The sequence below is a fragment of the Alnus glutinosa genome, chromosome 4, assembly GCF_958979055.1.
Source record: "Alnus glutinosa chromosome 4, dhAlnGlut1.1, whole genome shotgun sequence".
Lineage (NCBI taxonomy): Eukaryota > Viridiplantae > Streptophyta > Magnoliopsida > Fagales > Betulaceae > Alnus > Alnus glutinosa.
The window spans coordinates 34,037,979-34,057,843 of NC_084889.1; the positions used below are offsets into that span (position 1 = coordinate 34,037,979).

Consider the following 19,865-nt stretch of genomic DNA (forward strand, 5'->3'; position numbering starts at 1 on the left):
CGAATGACACTTTCAAGGCACGACATGATTTGTGTGTGATGGGCATACGTAAAGATTTGCACTTACAACCAAATGGTACATCCACATCAATGCCACATGCAAATTTTACCTTGTCAAAAGTTGAGAAGATAAGTTTCTTAGATTGGTTGAAAGGTGTGAAGTTCCCTGATGGGTATGCATCTAACATTAGTCGGTGTGTGAACGTCAAAGAAGGTAAGATTTCGGGAATGAAAAGCCATGATTGTCACATCTTCTTTCAACGATTACTTCCTGTTGCAATTCGTCCATATTTAACGAATGAAATACGTACAACATTGATTGAGTTGAGTTTCTTTTTTAAGGAATTATGTTCACGAACATTGAGATTAGATGTCTTGAAGCGAATGAAGGATGACATCCCTGTAATTTTATGCAAGTTGGAAAAGATATTTCCACCGGCTTTTTTTGATATAATGATACATGTAGCTATTCATTTACCTCGAGAGGCCGAGCTTGCAGGACCAGTACAATTCCGTTGGATGTATCCAATTGAAAGATGTCTTGGTAAATATAAGCAATTTGTGCGGAATAGAGCACGTCCGGAAGGGTCAATTGCCGAGGGATATTTATCAGTTGAATGTTTGACATTCTGCTCCATGTATCTCCGAGGGATTGAGACAAAATGGACTCGTGAAGAACGGAATAGTGATGGGTGGCAGGTGGAAAAGAGTAAAGGCTTGTCTGTGTTCTCTCAACGAGTTCGTCCTTTAGGAGCAGCAAAATTTATAAAACCTGAAGATAAGGTTCTCTCAAAGGCTCGATGGTATGTGCTTAACAATTGTGACGAAATTGCTTCATACATTCGGTAAGTGTGTGATTTATTGTTCTTTTAACTTATGCATGATTTACTTGATAATAAAGTAGCTAGAGTAATTATTATTCTTTATGTAGTGAACACTATGACAAGATCGAAGGAGAAGGAACTGTGGAAATCCAGAGTAAGCATGAAGCCGAATTCGAAAGTTGGTTCCGACATCGTATATGTGGGCATAATGTAGAAACCGTGTCTAAACAAATATATGATCTTGCATGCGGACCGGATCATCAAGTTGCAATGTTTAAAGGTTGTATTGTGAATGGGGTTAGGTTTCACATAAAAGACTATGAACGGACTCTACGTACCCAAAATAGTGGTATAATTGTTCCAGGTGAGCATCGTATGAAGAATATTGACTTCTATGGTGAGTTAAAGAACATTCTTGTGTTACGTTATGGTCGAAATCGTGTGTATTTATTTGAGTGTGATTGGTGGGACATTGGGCATAGAACAAGAATGCAAATAGATGAGCATTTTACGAGTGTGAATACATCGCGTACATGGTATGCATCTGACCCATTTATCCTAGCATGCCAAGCTTCACAAGCATTTTACTTAAAAGATGCCAAATTGGGTAGTAGTTGGCAAGTAGTACAAAAGGTGACCCATAGAAATATATACGATGTTCCAAGTGTACTAGAGGGAGAGATTGAAGAAGATGACGAAGGCTTTGGTGATGAGGACGAAGAAGATGAATGTGTTGGGGGTCATGCACCTGTGCAACAAGGAAACGATGAAGACTCAACTCCGTTACGTAGAGATGATGTGGAACCAATAGTTGTTGATAGAAGCATGTTAATCAGCGATGAGGCCAATAATGAGGAGAATGAAACAACCTATGATGATGAAGAAGAGTTATCTAGCAACGATGATGAAGAAGAGTTATCTAGCAACGATGATGAAGAGGAGTTATCTAGCAACAATGATACAAACTCCTCTCATGAAGAGGAGTTATCTTGCAACTCTGATACAGACTCTGAAGATTATATGTGTTGAATATATTCTATTGTGAAATTTATTTGTTGTTTTGTGATATATGGTAAGATGATATAAGCATATGATTTGTTTGCCTCATTAGAAATCATTTGAGTATTGTTGTATGTTTATATTTTCACATATTCTTATCCATTGTTACTATTGTAGAATCAGTTATACACAATGAATCGAGGACGAAAACGATGTATGGCCACGACTCGTTCTATGCCATTGCAGCTCAATGATAAAGATGGGGACACAAGTTTAGGATCCCAAGTGGCTATTGAAACTGATGTACAACCATGTCAAATGATGACACAGGGACCCTCCAATACATCCTGTAAGTGCACATATAATATTTATGCAATAAGCTCTATTATTGAACAAACTACTTCACCAGAAATTACTAACTAGGTTTTTATATTTTGCCTCATAGCTGTTATGACCAGCAAGAAGAAAAGAGGTCAGAATAAATCCATTAAGTTCAGTAATCTTATAGAGCATGGTCCCGTTCTGATAGAAATTCCTGCTGAGGCAAGAGGACCTGTAGGCGATAATGCTAGTCAATTTAGTAGGAGGGTGACAATAGTTGTTCGTCAACACGCCGACCTTTGGCATGGTTCTTGGACTCGTGTCCCACCAAATGAGCGGCAACTGTTAAGAAATCGTGTTTTGGTGAGTTTTATTGTTTGATGTTATGTTAATTACTACATATAATATAAAATGTTAAGACTATTGTTTTCTTATCTATTATGTTTCAGAGTGAGTGGGATTTAGATGAGAATGTGAATGAACACAATGCAAGTGTGGAGTTGGCCTTATCAAATAGTTATAAAACACTTCGTTATGGTCTTCATCAAAGATTCCTAAAATGCGGTGGTAATACAGACTTAAAAATGACCAAGACAAAAGTTCAAAAGAATATGTCACAAACCACGTGGCATAAGATATGTGAATCATTTGCCAACGAAGATTGGAAGCGTAAGTCCTTACGTAATAAGGCGAATAGATCGATGCTGAAGACCAATCACACATCCGGGTCTAGATCTTTTATTAGTCATCGACATAGTAAGGTAATAATTTTATACTATTATATTATTTTAATAATTATATTTAGAGCATATGTTAATCATGTGTCTATTATGTGCAGAAGAGACAAACTGGGGTGGAACCTAAGGTAATTGACTTTTATAAGACCTCTCACACAAAGAAAGATGGGTCATTTGTGACTCCGCTGTGTGAAAAACGATACGTAAGTAATTGAAATATAACTTTTCCATTATATAATTGAATTGCATAAATTATTTAATTAAAGTTTATGTTGCTCGTGCAGAATTTGATGCAAGAAATGTTGGTTGACGAAGAAGTTGTCTTAAATGAAGATGAAATATTTACACAAGTTCTTGGTGGGAAACGTTCTGGCCATGTTAGAGGGATGGGAAAATATGTCATACCTACCCCATCCTCTTCACATTCACGATATGGCACCCAAGTCAACCTTGAGTTAAAGGAAACAAAGCTCGAAGTGACCAAGTTGTCAGATCAATTATTGGAAAAAGAAAGAACAAGAGATCAACAAATAGAAGAAATGCAAAATGAGTCAAATCGACGTATCGATGAGATTCAAAAAGAAGCAAACCGACATGTTGAGGAGATTCAGAAAGAATCAAAGCGCCAATATGATCTTCTATTGTCACGTATTTTAGGTAAAATGGTTGTGGGTCAAATATGCTTTGTTATGCTTGAATTGAACAACAACAGCTAATTTCTGACAGTTGACACCTTTATTTGTTTTTTCTATATGTTATAGGAGCACAAGGTCATAATTTTGCTCAATTTGATGGGCAAGGTTAAAGAGATTCGATTCGAAAACTTCACGTCTTTTGTGCTATAGAGTATGGTATGTTTCATTCGAACTTTATATTTGGAATTAAGTTGCATAGCTTGTATATTTGGATGTTTTATTTGAATGAGAAGATAAAAGGTATTTAAAATGGAGCAGCTTGTGTTTTCACTTCAGATGCATTATTTCTTGAAATTTACTTTATGGTCGGTTATGCTCTTCATAAATAGTTCCGTATCCATGTCCTTGCTTTATCTACTCTGAGAGATTAAGGGCCTAGTTGATTTTAGCATATGGTCTGGTAATTGTATTGTTTCTTGGTACAATTTGATATCTGTTTATTATTTGACTTAGGTGTGTATCCTTTTACACTTCGAATTTCTATTGGATTCATAAGTTTAGAAAATGGCTCTTTAAGTAGTTTAATTCCGTAGTATTCAACTGTTGGATTTGATGCATTGAACATGCTTTAGTGTTCCAATATATTTTTGAAGGAGGATCTCAATGATTGCTTATTGAAATATAGTTTTTATTTTTATTTGAAGTGTAGTGTTATATTTCTGTTTGGGCTTCAGTTTGCTAATAGCGATTATTTATTTGTTCTTTTGTCAGGGGAATCTACCACCGCCGACACTCTTGTGGCTTATGTTAAATTATAGTTGCATTAATTAAATTTTGGATACACTTAATGTTTTATCAGATTTTTGGATGCACCAAATGTTCTAGATGTAATTTGACGAGGAAGACTTAGTTTTTCAATACTTAATGTTTTATCATATTTCGTTTTGAGGATGATTGTTATGCTTAAACAAATTGGCAATTAGGATTGCATTTTAGTTATTTCTTGTATTTTTTTTTCTTTTTTTTAATAAATATAGATAGATGCTTTGCTTAAAGAGGTGAGCCGAGGGCAAACCAAAATTCTATTTTTGGTTTGTTATCTTTTCTGCATATTAATAAATGCAATTTAGATAATTCATACCAAACATTAAAATATTAATTGGCAAAAAAAAAATGTAATTGACACAATTTTTTATTAAAAAAAATTATTTATCATTAGTGATGACTTACGTAGTCGCTAATTAATATGCAAAATATCATTAGCGACGACACAATGTCGTTGTTGTTGTGTGCACATTAGCGACGACACAATGTCATCGCTGTTGTGTGCACATTATTGTGTGCACAATAGCAACGACACAATGTCGTCGCTGTTGTGTGCACCATTAGCGACGACATAATGTCGTCGTTGTTGTGTGCACATTAGCGACGACACTGAGTTGTCACTGTTGTGTGCACCATTAGCGACGACACAATGTCGTCGTTGTTGTGTGCACATTAGCGACGACACTGAATCGTCGCTGTTGTGTGCACCATTAGCGATGACACAATATCGTCACTAATGTGTACATCATTAGCGACGACATTGTATCTCGGGAGGCATTTTTAGCAACCATTATTTGTAATAATAGCGACGACAACTATTGTCGCTAATAGTCATTATCAGCGACGAAATAAAAAGTCGTCGCTATTTAGTCTTTAACGACGATGTTTTAGAGACCACTTTTGCGACAACCAAAGTCGTTGCTAATAGTCAATAGCAACCACTTTAAGGGCTATAGCGACGACTCAGGGTCGTCACTAAAGACCATTTTTCTTGTAGTTTAAGGTTACTTTTTTCTTTTGAGTAATGCTATATATATATAATATGCAAAAAAAATTTATCCCCTCTTATCTTTCTAGAGTTGATGTAGTTTTTTTAGATTTGCAAAAATGATGAACAGCTGATTAACCAAAATGTAAAAAAAGCATTTTCTTGTCTCATACTGAAATTTTGTTTTTTTTTTTTTTTGAAATAATCTTACAACGTACGTAATTAGAGCTCTCAAAGAAGAATTAACGTTTTACGTGAAGAGTACTAGTGGGCTCGTGAGCTTCAAAAGGCCCAGTTTTGAGTTTTTACACTTTGTTAGAATTTTTTGAGTCATATTTATTAGAATTGATCAAAAAAGAGGGTTATATTCTTTTGTTGTAGTTCTAAAACCAACGAATGGGGGGTTAAGAAGGAACAAGCTACAGGAGTCCTTTTGCTGGCAAATATAAAGGCAATTAAACATTTAGAATATCCTTCTTATCTTTGGGCAGGGCATTTAGAAGCGCCCAATCAGCACCCATGGATGCTTAGACGGTTCAAATTGAAAAAATAGAAGATTGTATTCTACTATTTGAATTTAAGTTTGTTTGGTACATTAATAAGTTGACTACGGCATCACTCTCCTCAGGTTGGAATGAATTCAATCATCAAATTCGAATCATCTTTGTCTCAATCATTCGATTGCTCAACCAATTCCTTCCATCCTATACATCTAAACACCAAAACAACTTGATACCGAAAGAAAAACGTGTAACCCATCATAACATGACTGAATAGTAAATATGAAATTTGTCTTACCAACTTGAGATAAATTAATTTTCACAAGCTCTTGATTTATCGTCATAAATTCACTTTCCATAAAATATTTTTCAAAAATGATCAATTCTTTTTGGACCACATGCAAAAAATCAAATTTTCCTCTGACATGCCAAAACCAACATCAAGATTTTGATTAGAAAAATTTAACATAAAATTTTCAGTCCCAAGAAAATAAACACAATTAATTTTCTCAAAACCCCATTGAGATATTTCACTCTTCAGACTTTCTTCAAACATACGGTGGAAATTATTCTCTTCAACAATTTTTATGGAATGAACAAAAAAATTTACATCTTCCGATAGATTGTCTTTGTGAGGATAGATGTCGTAAATCAGCAGGGAGTCCCAATCTACTGAAGAATTTGCTCAACAAATTTATCTTCTTCCTCCACTTGAGATAAATTTGGTAAATGGGCTCGAGGCTTGCTGACAACAGGCAAGGCGATGAGAGCAAACTGGGGAGGCTCTGTACGTTAAGGGTTTTGAAGACTGGGTCAAGCAAGTATATATACTGATATACAATATAGGCAATTTTTGTCTTTTGGAGAGTAATATTTTTCTTCAGATATATAACAAAAGTATCAATCAATGAGCTATCATTTGTTGAACTTATTTTCACCTGCCTGCTTTCGTAGTAAACACATCTATATGGTACATCATTGAAGGGGTTATTCAGGGGTTTCTATATCTGCAAGAATACTCGAGAATGACAATTACTCGCCCAGATTTGAAAGGTAGCAACATTTTATTAGATGACGAGATGAAACAACCAAAGATCTCGGACTTTGGTATGGCTAGAATTTTCAGGAAAGATGATCATGAAGTAAACACAGGTCGGATTGTTGGAACATAGTAAGTATTTTGCCTAAAAAGCTTTATAACCTAAGCTTTCTTGTTAGTTAGAGCATTTCTAGTAGCTTCATCAAATTTTACTCACCAAAATAGTTAAAAATCATTTTTTCTCTATTCTGGTGAGCCACTTTTTTAAAATTCTCTCAGCACCCTCACCATTTTAACTATTTATTATCACTATTCTATTTAAATAATATTTTTTTAATATTTATTTATTCTTTCTCTATATAATCATTTTACAAAAAATTCTTCATATCCATGAAATAATGACAGTATGGTGTGAGAGATGGGAGATGGGAGAAGAAAATGAGAGAAAAAGGAAAAAAAGTGTACTGATCATGTGAGAGAGAAAGGTGAAACAAAATTTGGTGAGTGAGTTGTTGAGTGAAAATGCCTCATCTAATTTGGTTAGTAATTTTAGTCATCAAATTTTTTTGGTTAAAATGATGAGGCTGCTGGGAGTGGTTTTTCAAGATTTTCATCAAATTGGCTCACCAAAATAGCTAAAAAACTATTTTGGTGGGGCTACTAGAAATGCTTAGATGATTAATTTTGATGTTAAAAAATTCAATGCAGCAGAGTATGTTAGAAAAGGTGTGTACTCTGTAAGGTATATAATATAGGGGTATTCTAGGAAGATATAATATATGGATAAATAGGAGAATTAACTATAGAGAATTAGTTAAAATATGCTTCTAGAAGATGCATTTGGTTAGACATTTAGAGTCTATAAAAGAGAACCAAATATGTAAAGAAAGATATGAAAATAAATATCGATGAGAATCCTTTCTTGGAGAGCCTAGGCCTCTTGAATTGCCTTGGAGAGATTGGGCCTCTCTAAGTGCCCGTAGTTACTCTTATTATCCATTTCAATCTTCATCTTCTTCCCTAATTCCTCCATAATTTCTCTTACTTTGCTACAATTTCCATGCCATACCAGAAAAGCACATAACATATTCCACCAAATCTGATGTTTATAGCTTTGGAGTTTTACTTCCACAAATCATTAGTGGCAAGAGGACTGCTTGTTATTATGGTTTGTATGAGAACCTAAACATCCTAGAATATGTAAGTAACTTAAGTAAACATTGCTAAGACAACCGTACGTGGATCAAAATCTTACACTTACTTTTCTTTTGCTGAGTACCTATGTACATTTCTGTTTTCCAAGTATTTGACGCTTAATATTCTATAATTTCAGGCATATGAGCTGTGGAAAGAAGGCAAAGGCATGGAATTTATGGATTCTTCTCTGGATGATACACTTTCATCGTGCAAATTAATTACTTGTATGCAAATAGCTCTTTTATGCGTGCAGGAAAATGCAAACGATAAGCCATCTATGTTAAAAGTTTCTTTAATGCTAAAAAATGAAATTGCAGCTCTAACAACTCTAAAAACTCCAGCTTTTTCAAGGAAACAGAATAAGAGGAAAGTAAATTCATTTTACAGCCAGAAGTTTGTTCTGTTAATGATGTAACAATCTCCGGACTGGTAGCAGAATGAGCAAGGAGCCCTTGTGAAACTTGTATAGTTAATTAACCATAAACCGCTTGATTTGCATAAGCAAGGATTACAATATCCAATGGTAATTCACGGTTTAGTCCCTTGTCAAACTAGGAAAATAAACCAAACAATTGATACAAAATTAAAAAACTAAAACCAAACCTATAATTCATATTATTGCAGGGCAAGAACGTTCTCGATCTGCTAACATTTTATACAGGAAAAAATTCAATGGTTTGAAGATCACCAAAAAGCTTCCGTATTGGTAAAATCCATTACTCACAATTTCAACACAGTATCAGAAAAATAAGAACACTATAATACCCCAACAACAAAATTCACAACCCAACCACTCCCTAAACTGAAAGTTATCACAAAGATTATAACTTTCAGCAAAACCCAGAAAGCAAAACTATAGAAGAAAATCTTTCAAACAAATTAAATATATTGTATATATACCTGTTTGACCCAGTCTTCAAAACCCTTAGCAGCCTCCCTAGTCTGCTCTCCGAGCTTATACAACGACTTAGAAACATGGGTCTCCTAGGTGAGCTTCTGTTTCTCTCCTTTCTTGCTTCTCAGATCATACAAGCCCATCCCCAGTCCTTGAACCACAGAGAGCAAAGCAGGTGGTTGTTCTTGAAACTGAAATATTCAGAAACAGGCGTCAAAGCTAAGAACAAAGCTTTGGAGCCAAATCCTGAAGCGAAAGATAAAACCTTTGGACTGGTCGGCAATGGATGCACAAAACTGCGAAATTAAATCTCCCTCACTCCAAAAGCAGGCACTCCGGAATAGAAAACAAGGAAGAGCATCGTCGCGTTCCCGAATGAATTGAAAAACGAGGAAGAGAATCGTTTTTCAATTTCTTTTTAGTAATTGCAGTGACGACCGTTAAGGTTGTTACGACGACTTCATATTCTACAAACCTACCAAAATGAGTTTAAATGACGACCTATTCGGTTGGATGACGGTAATAACCGACGTAATAAGTCCAGATTGTTTTAACGGATGTAACATTTTTTTTCAAGTCTTTCATAATATTATTTTTTATTTATTTATTTTTTTTTTTTAATTCATGTTTGGCTTGCAATTCAACCCGATTGGTTACCCTACTGAATTTTTTTTTCAACCATCTAAGAGGTAATTTTTTCTTGTAAATCAACGTGCATGTGAATTAACAAAAAGAGTAATGTTAGAAGAACAACCCCTTTAGAGTTCTTTTTACATTTTGCTAAAGGTGTTGAAACTACGTCACCCACTAAAAAAAATTACCCTCTAATCACATATGGTGACATATATAAACTATTAAATTCAAAGTATGACAAACAAAAATTATGGGGTAATTAAATTAGTGAAATACTACTAAAAGAAAAATGTTACACTTATAACCCCTTTGCAATTCTCTTACCACTTGCTTACATGTGTGTCAGTACGTGGTCAGAAGGTGTTAATTTTTTTTTAGTGACTGATCTAATTTAAATCATATTTTAATACGTGTCAACAAATTGTAAAAAAAATTATAAAAAGATTAAACGTCTAGCATTATTACTCTTTCAAAAAACACAAACATTTTGGGGGCATGTTTTGCACTACTTATCCATTGAAAGATATTTTCCCCTCTCTCTCTCTCTCTTAAAGATGTAATGTAACTGAAAATCATTATTGGAGATAAATCGAACATCAAGATCCTTCCTAGCCACCTTGTTGCGAACAGAGTGAAAATTAATACCTATGTTTCAAGAAGTGTGTTAATTTGGTGAATGTGTCAAAAATGGTTTTAGAGTCCTACTTTGGGTATTGTTGGGAATTGGGCTCACAGGGCAGCCCAACCCACCGAAGTCATAAAGTTAAGCCATAAATTTAAAACCCATTTATGGGCCCAAAGAATCTGCTCCGATTACAACGGAATAAAATCATATCCCACAACAACATATGCATTCCTAGTTCAGAGGAAGGGGGAATTCCCATACCTAACATCATTATCTAGGGGAGAAATCATATCATATAGTTAACTACAAACATTTAAGCCAAAAATCTCAAGTAGTGTTTTAAGACTGCTTCAATTCTCTCTTTGCGCAACTACATGTAGTGATTTAAAAAATAAAAAATAAAAAAAAACTACATGTAGTGAACATTTTTAGGCCAATTAACTTGTTTTCTCTCTAAATATTATGAAACATTTCACATTAAAAAATGTTGATAGTTTTAATAAAATCCTCAATTCTCCGCCCTACCGAGAATAGGAGCAATTTCCTTGATTCAACCAAAACTAAAAAATTTCAATCCTTAATTTATCCAGCATGGAAATCAATTATATTGAAATTCACATTGCGCCAACTAATTTCATAATCACTTAATTACTAGATATGTGAATTAAATTAATAGGAAAAACAAAAGACTTAGGTCCTTAATTTCATAACCGATCCTCTTTCGCAATGAATCAGGATACAATTGGAGTTGTTCCAGCGAAACTTGCTAAGCTTACGCTCTTGGCAATCAAGGAATTGAAGTAACCACCATGGATTTGAAAAATATTATTGATTGTGATTTACAATATGAAAGCTACTCATTGACCATAATTTGTTATGCATAATGGTCAAATGCTTCTTGCCCATGATGCACGAGTCATGGATTTGCCAAATTAGGGACTAAGATTATGTTTAGTATGCGGAATGTAATCTATGAGTTTGAAGTTCAAATCCCCCATCTTATACGTAATTTGCATTCGTAACTTATATTCTCATATAATAAATAATAATATATAATTATTAAAAAAAATAAAGAAATGTGTCATTATGCTACATGCTACATATTTTTTTGTTTATATATATATATATATATAAAATTTATTATTGAATATGTAAAATCTACGTGCAACGATGGATTTACACATTTTTTTTTACCGAAATGAACAAAAGATGTGTAAGAGAGTGAAAATATACATTTATTTTAAATAATAATATAATTAACTCCAAAACAAAATTTTTAAGCATTAAATAAATAATTTAATTTGTTTTTATCTCAAATGACATGATTATTTTAATGAGGTAATTAACAACATAATCAGCCAACTTTAAATTTATATATGACATGACTGTTGAATTTAATGATAGATTGATAAAGTCAACGTAGTGGTTGCATTTGGATTCGCTCCAGTTCGAATGAACTAGAGATGAGTTAGTTAGTGTAAGTGAAAAGGCAAATTTGTTCGAAAAAAAATGTAAAAAGACAAATTCCCCCCCCCCCCCCCCCCCCCCTTTTTTCACTGACTGGCTTCTCTCCAGTTTACTTCTTTTCTTTTTCTTCACCCAAAAAAGTCAAATTCAAAACATTCTAACATTTTTTCACTTTTTATATCACATCAATCATTTTTTATTACTACTCAAATAAAAAAAAACCCCACTACAAAACAAATTTTTTTGGGGTAATTACCTTTTCCTTCCATCAACTACCAGCCATTGTCAACATGCCCCCATGAACTGACACCTCGACCAAAAGAGAGCATCCAACTACCAACTTTACACACTTTACCCCCTTCCGTCAAGGAATTCCGTTAACTTGGACGGAATATTCCATTTTTTGACGTTAATTTTGGTTTAAAGACCAAAATGCCCTCCAACAGTAATTAATAAAAAAAAATTAAAATTAATATGTTTAAAAAAGTTGAGGGTATTTATGTCTTTTTACGAATTAAACTAACGGAAGGAGGCAAAGTGTGTAAAGTTGGTAGTTGGATGCTCTCTTTTGGTTGATGTGTCAGTTCATGGGGGCATGTTGACAATGGCGGGTAGTTAATGGAGGAAAAAAGTAATTACCCCAATTTTTTTTTTTCACTTTTTTATAAAACATATATAAACTTTTTAATACTTTTATCACATCAATCACTTATTACTACTACTTAAACAAAAATTTCGCAACACAAGTATTTACCAAACACATCCATTAAATGGGAAGTTAGATGCCATGTAATGGGGAAATGAAGGCCTTATTTGGCAACCCCTTTTCCTCAAGTATGAGGGGAGGTTTTTTTTTTTTTGGTAAGTGATAGTAAAAAGTTATTAATGTGATATAAAATATAAATAATTTATATGGAAAAGTAGAAAAAACTTGTATTGAAGTGAATTTTTTTTTTATTTAAATAGTAATAAAAAAATTATTGATGTGATGTAAAAAGTGAAAAAAAAAAAAAAAAAAAAAAAAAGGAGGGGAGGGAAGGGATTGCCAAATGGAGCCGAAAGGTTACAAAGACACGGGTTAATGATTGGTTTAATGAAGTAATTATCAACATAATCAGCCAGCTTTAATAATGACATGACTGTTGGATTTAATGATAGATTGATAAAGACAATGTAATGGGTTGTGTCTCAGAAAATGAACATATATGCTAGACATAGGCTTTTCCTTCCCTTGTTTTCAGGTAATCAAAAGCACTAAATATTCCTTCCCCTCATATTGGGGAATGATTTTTTTTTTTTTAAAAAAATGGTTGTAAAATATAATTGATTTGATATAAAGTTGAAATAATTTATATAGAAAAATGAAAAAAATTTGTATTGTGATGTTTTTTATTTATTTATTTAATAGCAATAAAAAATGTTGATGTGATATAAAAAGTGAAAAAGTTAAGAATGTTTTGAAGTTGAAGTTAATATTTTTCATTAAATTTGTTTTTATCTCAAATGACATGATTAGTTTAATGAAGTAATTAACAACATAATCAGCCAACTTTATATATGACATGATGGTTGAATTTAATGATGGATCGATAAAGTTAACGTAGTGGTTGCATTTGGATCATTTCCAGTTCAATTGAGCTAGAGATGAGCCATTTAGTTTAAGTGAAAAGGCAAATTTGTTAAAAAAATGTAAAAAGACAAATTAACCCCCCCCCCTTTTTTTTTTCTTTTTTTTTTTTTTTGCATTGATCGGCTTCTCTCCAGTTCAATTGAACTGGAGAAGAGCTAATTAGTTTAATTGAAAGGACAAATTTCTCTTCAGTTCAACTGAACTGGAGAGAATACATCCTTGTCAGAAATGGTTGGTGTCCCAGAAAATGAACATATATGCTAGTTGTAGACTTGTCAAAAGGAATTTAATTTTCAGGTCATCAAAAGCATTAAATATAATCTTATTCCTTAAAAAAAAAAAAAATGGAAAAAGGCAAATGTCATTTTGTATTTTTTCATCCATCTATTTTGTATTTTGTAAGGAATCCACTTATCCACTCATTTCTATTTCATTTTAATTGAAGATGATTCTTTTCCATCCCATGTGACGTGTTCCCACGTACAACATTTAGTGAGATAAAGATTGATTTTTTTAGTTATAGAAACCATACAAGTAAGATTGGGGCGGAGAATAGAAAGGGCATTTAATATTGAATTTATTTAGGACATTTTAGTTAGAACTGATAATATGATGAGTAATATTACTCTTTACACTGGTTCATTATATTTATTTTATATGAATTGACTTAACGTGTTTTAAGTGACTTTTCATATTAGACACTTAAAAAAAATAAAAGTGTTGATACAATTTTCAGTATGACGTGAACAACACGTTTCTCAAGCTCATTTTTAATTAAACGTATATTTTTTTACTGACGTTTTTATAAACTGAATTAAATGCAAATTTAAAAGAAAATTTTATCCGAATATAGCTGGCGGTGGTCACTGAGCAAGTCATGATGTAGAGAGGGAGAGGTACAAGATGAGATAAACTGTTGTGCAAACCAAGACGAGGTAGAGAGGCAGACCATTTATTTTTTATTTTTTTATTTATCAAACTATAATTCTGCTGCGCCACTGCACACAAGGCTGCTTGCAAAGGCAATATTATCCCTAAAAATGAACTCCCAACAAAGTAACAACCGTGAAGAAGGCTTTTAAAGCCCATGTGTTCAGGTTGGCTCTTGAGGCTACTATGTATCGCCTTTGGCGTAATAAGACTGCTTTAAAGCATGACAATAATCATTTGTCTGAGGAGCGGCTACTGCATAAGATTGAGCATGTTTGGCAATTATCTCTCATCTCCCACCTTTTTTTTTTTTTTTTTTTTTCACTTCACCCAAAAAAGTCAAATTTAAAACATTCTAACATTTTTTTTCATTTTTTATATCACATCTATCATTTTTTATTACTACCCTTTTTTTTTTTTTTTTTTTTTTTCACTTTTCTATAAAATATATTCAAACTTTTGAATACTTTTATCACATCAATCACTATTTATTACTATTTTATTAAAAATTTCACAACACAACTATTTATGAAACACATCCATTAAATGGGAAGTTAGATGCCATGTAATGGGGAAATGCAGGCCTTGTTTGGCAACCCCTTCTCCTCAAGTATGAGGGGATTTTTTTTTTTTAAGTGATAGTAAAAAGTTATTAATGTGATATAAAATAGAAAGAATTTATATGAAAAGTGGAAAAAAATTGTATTGTAGTAAATTTTTTTTTTATATTTAAATAGTAATAACAAAATTGTTGATGTGATGTAAAAAATGAAAAAAAAAAAAAAAAAAAAATGAGCAGGAGAGGGGAGGGGAGGGGAGGGTAGGGATTGCCAAATGGGGCTAAAAGGTTACAAAGACACGGGTTAATGATTGTTTTAATGAAGTAATTATCAACATAATCAGCCAACTTTAATTATAACATGACTGTTGGATTTAATGATAGATCAATAAAGACAACGTAATGGTTGGTGTTCCCAAAAAATGAACATAGATGCTAGTAGTAGACTTTTCCTTCCTCTATTTGCAGGTCATCAAAAGCATTAAATATTCCTTCCCCTCTTATTGTGGAAGGAATTTTTTTTTTTTTTTTGTGATCGTAAAATATGTTTGATGTGATATAAAATTAAAATAATTTATATGAAAAAATGAAAAAATTTTGTATTGTGATGGTTTTTTTATTTATTTAAATAGTAATAAAAAAGTATTAATGTGATATAAAAAATGAAAAAGTTAAGAATGTTTTGAAGTTGATGTTTTTTTTTAGAGAAATGAAAAAAAAGGGAGGAGAATTTCAAACGGGCCATAATCTTATTCCTTAAAAAAATTGGAAGGCAAATGTCATTTTGTATTTTTTTCATCCATCTATTTTGTATTTTGTAAGGAATCCACTTATCCACTTATTTCTATTTCATTTTAATTGAAAAGTATCTTTTTCCAATCCCATGTGACGTGGTTCCACGTATAACATTTAGTGTGACAAAGATTGCTTGTTTTAGTTATAGAAACCATACAAGTAAGATTGGGGCTAGAGAATAGAAAGGGCATTTAATATTTAATTAATTTAGGGCATTTAAGTTAGAACTGATAATACGATGAGTAATGTTACTTTTCATATTGGTTTATTACACTTATTTTATATGAGCTGACAGTGTTTTAAGTGACTTCATAATAGGCACTTAAAAAAATAAAAGTATTGTTGGTGTACGACGTGAACATAACACATTCCTCAAGCTCATTTTTAATTAAACATATATTTTTTACTAACATTTTTATAAACTGAATTAAATGCCAATTTAAAATAAAATTTTATCCGAATATAGCTGGTGGTGGTCACTGAGCAAGTCATGATGCAGAGAGGGAGAGGTGCACGATGAAATAAACTGTTGTGTAAACAAGACGTGGCAAACCATTTATTTTTTATTTTTTTATTTATAAAAACCCCAAAAAAAAAAAAAAAAAATTGATCCCAAACTGTAGGCCTGGCTTCGCCCCTACACAGAAGGCTGCCTGCAAAGGCAATATTATCCCTAAAAACTAAAAAGGAACTCCCAACAAAGTAACAACCGTGAAATAAAGAAAGGCTTTTAAAGCACATGTGTTCATGTTGGCTCTTGGGCTACTATGTATCGCCTTTGGCATAATAATAAGAGTAATGATTTAATATCATCTAAATATATAACTTTTCACCACTTTGTCTATGTGGCAAGGTGGTCCTCCACTACTTTTTGAGTTTTTTTTTTTATTTTTTAAAAATAAATTAAGGTGGGAGACCATCTTGCCACATAGGTAAGGTGGCGAAAAGTTATATATTTAGGCGGTAGTGAATCATTACTCTAATAGAATGCTTTAAAGCATGACAATAATACTTTGTCTGGGGAGCCGCTAACGCAGAAGATAGAGCATGTTTGGCAACTATCTCTCATCTCCCACTTTTTTTCTTTTTTTCTTTTTTTCTTTTTCTCCTCCTCCTTCCAAAAAAGTCAAATTCAAAAAACAATTTTTTTTTTTCACTTTCTATAAACACATATCCAAACTTTTTAATACTTTTATCACATCAATCACTTCTTACTACTATTCAAATAAAAATTTCACAACACAACTATTTATAGACACATCCATTAAATTGGAAGTTAGATGTCATGTAATGGGAAAATGAAGGCCTTGTTTGGCAACCCCTTCTCCTCAAGTATGAGGGGATTTTTTTTTTTTTTTTTTTTTTTTCACTTCTCCCAAAAAAGTCAAATTCAAAACATTCTAACATTTTTTCACTTTTTATATCACATCAATTATTTTTTTTTTATTAATACTCAAATAAAAAACCTCACTACAAACAATTTTTTTTTTTGGGTAATTACCTTTTCCCCCATGAACTACCGGCCTGTGTCATTTTGCCCTCATGAACTACCACTTCGACCAAAAGAGAGCATCAAACTACCATTTTTACACACTTTGCCCCATTCCGTCAGGAATCCCCGTTAATTTGGATGGAATATGCCATTTTTTTTCCATTTATTTTGATTTAAAGACCAAAATGCCCCATACAGTAATTAATAAAAAATATTAAAATTAATATTTTTTTTTTTTAAAAAAAAAAAAATCTGAAGGACGCCACCCCTGAGGTGGCGGGGTGGCCTGTGAGCCACCCCCAGAGGTGGCTCCGGCCACCTCTAGGGTGGCTCACGGCCCACCCCGGCCTAAGGGGTGGCCGCGCGGCCACCCAGCTTCCGGTGTGGCTGTGAGCCACCCCTAAAGGTGTCTCTGGCCACCTCTGGGGTGGCTTGCGGCCCACCCCGCCCTAAGGGGTGGCCGCGCAGCCACCCAACTTCCGAGGTGGCCGCGAGCCACCCCAGAGGTGGTCGGAGCCACCTTTAGGGGTGGCTCGTGGGCCACCCATGGACTCTGGGGTGGTAGGGCGGCCACCCTAGAAAAGACCTAGGGTGGCAGCGCGGCCACCCCTTAGGCCGAGGTGGGCCGCGAGCCACCCGGCCACCTCATGGGGTGGCTACTGCCACCCCCTTTTCCTTCATTTTTTTTTAAGATGAGGGTATTTAGGTCATTTTTGAAGTTGAATTAGGGCATTTAAGTTTTTGCATGAATTAGACTGACAGAAGGAGGCAAAGTGGGTAAAAATGGTAGTTTGATGCTCTCTTTTGGTCGAAGTGGTAGTTCGTGGGGGCAAAATGACACAGGCCGGTAGTTCATGGGGGGAAAAGGTAATTACCCCTTTTTTTTTTTTTTTTTTTTTTCACTTTTCTATAAAACATATCCAAACTTTTTAATATTTTTATCACATCAATCACTTCTTAGTACTATTTAAACAAAAATTTCATAACACAACTATTTACTAGATACATCCATTAAATGGGAAATTAGATGCCATGTAATGGGGAAATGAAGGCCTTGTTTGGCAACCCCTTCTCCTCAAGTATGAGGGGATTTTTTTTATTTTTTATTTTTTTGGGTAAGTGATAATAAAAAGTTATTAATGTGATATAAAATAGAAAGAATTTATATGAAAAAGTTGAAAAAATTTAAACCAGAAAAGTGAAATTTTAGGAGAAAGAATTTATAGAATGTTTTGGAGTTATTTTGTTTTTAAGAAAAGTGAAAAAAAAAAAAAAAAAAAAAAAAAAGGGAAGGAAAGGGGAGGGATTGCCAAATGGGCCGAAAGGTTACAAATACACGGGTAAATGATTGGTTTAATGAAGTAATTATCAACCTAATCAGCCAACTTTAATTATGACATGATTGTTGGATTTAATGATAGATTGATAAAGACAACGTAATGGGTTGTGTCCCAGAAAATGAATATACATGCTAGTTGTAGACTTTTCCTTCCCCAGTTTTTGGGTCATCAAAAGCATTAAATATTCCTTCCCTTCGTATTGGGGAAATAATTTTTTTTTTTGAGTGATTGTAAAATATGATTGATGTGATATAAAGTTGAAATAATTTATATAGAAAAGTAAAAAAAAAATTTATTGTGGTTTTTTTTTTTATTTAAATAGCAATAAAAAAAATATTTATGTGATATAAAAAATAAAAAAGTTAAGAATGTTTTGAAGTTGAAGTTTATGCTTTTCATTAAATTTGTTTTTATCTCAAATGACATGATAAGTTTATTGAAGTAAGTAACAACATAATTAGCCAACTTTATATATGACATGACTGTTGAATTTAATAATAGATCGATAAAGTCAACGTAGTGGTTGCATTTGGATCCTCTTTGGTTCAATTAAACTAGTGATGACCCATTTAGTTTAAGTGAAAAGGCAAATTTGTTGAAAAAAGTATAAAAAAACAAATTTACCCCTTTTTTTTTTTTTTGCATTGACTGGCTTCTCTCTAGTTCAACTGAACTGGAGACGATACATCATTGTCGGTAATGGTTGGTGTCCCAGAAAATGAACATATATGCTAGTTGTAGACTTGTCAAAAAAGGAATTTAATTTTCAGGTCATCAAAAGCATTAAATATAATCTTATACCTTAAAAAAAAAAAAAGGAAAAAGGCAAATGTCATTTTGTATTTTTTTCATCCATCTATTTTGTATTTTGAAAGGTTTCACTTTACTATTCATTTCTATTTCATTTTAATTGAAGAGGATTCTTTTCTAATCCCATGTGACGTCCCACGTACAACATTTAGCGTGATAAAGATTGATTTTTTTAGTTATAGAAACCATACAAGTAAGATTGGGGTGGAGAATAGAAAGGGCATTTAATATTGAATTTATTTAGGGCATTTAAGTTAGAATTGATAATATGATGAGTAATGTTACTCTTCACATTGGTTTATTATATTTATTTTATATGAACTGATTTTATGTATTTTAAATGACTTTTCATATTAAAAACTTAAAAAAATAAAAGTATAATTTTCAGTATGACGTGAACACTACACGTTCCTCAAGCTCATTTGTAATTAAACATATATTTTTTACTGACATTTTTATAAACTAAATTAAATGCCAATTTAAAAGAAAATTTAATCCGAATATAGCTGGCGGTGGTCACTGGGCAAGTCATGATGCAGAGAGGGAGAGGTGCACGATGCGATAGCCGATAAACTGTTGTGCAAACCAAGACGTGGCAGACCATTTATTTATTTTTTTATATCAA

General features: G+C 33.0%; 1 protein-coding gene and 2 long non-coding RNA genes across 6 annotated transcripts in view; 2 read left to right on the forward strand and 1 right to left on the reverse strand.

Moving 5' to 3' along the window:
* LOC133867251 (uncharacterized) overlaps window positions 1-9,289 on the reverse strand; it is a 90,460-nt gene extending 81,171 nt beyond the window's left edge. For 2 of the 3 annotated variants that reach the window (XR_009900013.1, XR_009900014.1), the window contains exons 1-2: window positions 9,225-9,289; window positions 8,965-9,150 (exon numbers count right to left, since the gene is read on the reverse strand). This is a non-coding gene — a long non-coding RNA (uncharacterized LOC133867251). The remainder of the gene's footprint in view (window positions 1-8,964; window positions 9,151-9,224) is intronic. The other variant, XR_009900015.1, reaches the window with a different exon arrangement.
* Window positions 1-19,865, forward strand: part of LOC133867252 (uncharacterized) — a 73,127-nt gene that overhangs the window by 33,055 nt on the left and 20,207 nt on the right. The window lies entirely within an intron of this gene.
* On the forward strand, window positions 2,742-4,458 carry LOC133865499 (uncharacterized). 2 transcript variants are annotated; one of them, XM_062301921.1, is made up of 5 exons: window positions 2,742-2,904; window positions 2,982-3,083; window positions 3,165-3,537; window positions 3,642-3,731; window positions 4,287-4,458. In XM_062301921.1, exons 1-4 carry the CDS (start codon window positions 2,755-2,757, stop codon window positions 3,683-3,685), a joined length of 669 nt encoding a protein of 222 aa, XP_062157905.1. In that variant the 5' UTR covers window positions 2,742-2,754; the 3' UTR covers window positions 3,686-3,731; window positions 4,287-4,458. The 2 variants fall into 2 exon arrangements, with proteins under 2 accessions (XP_062157905.1, XP_062157906.1); XM_062301922.1 differs by having other exon boundaries at window positions 2,985-3,083.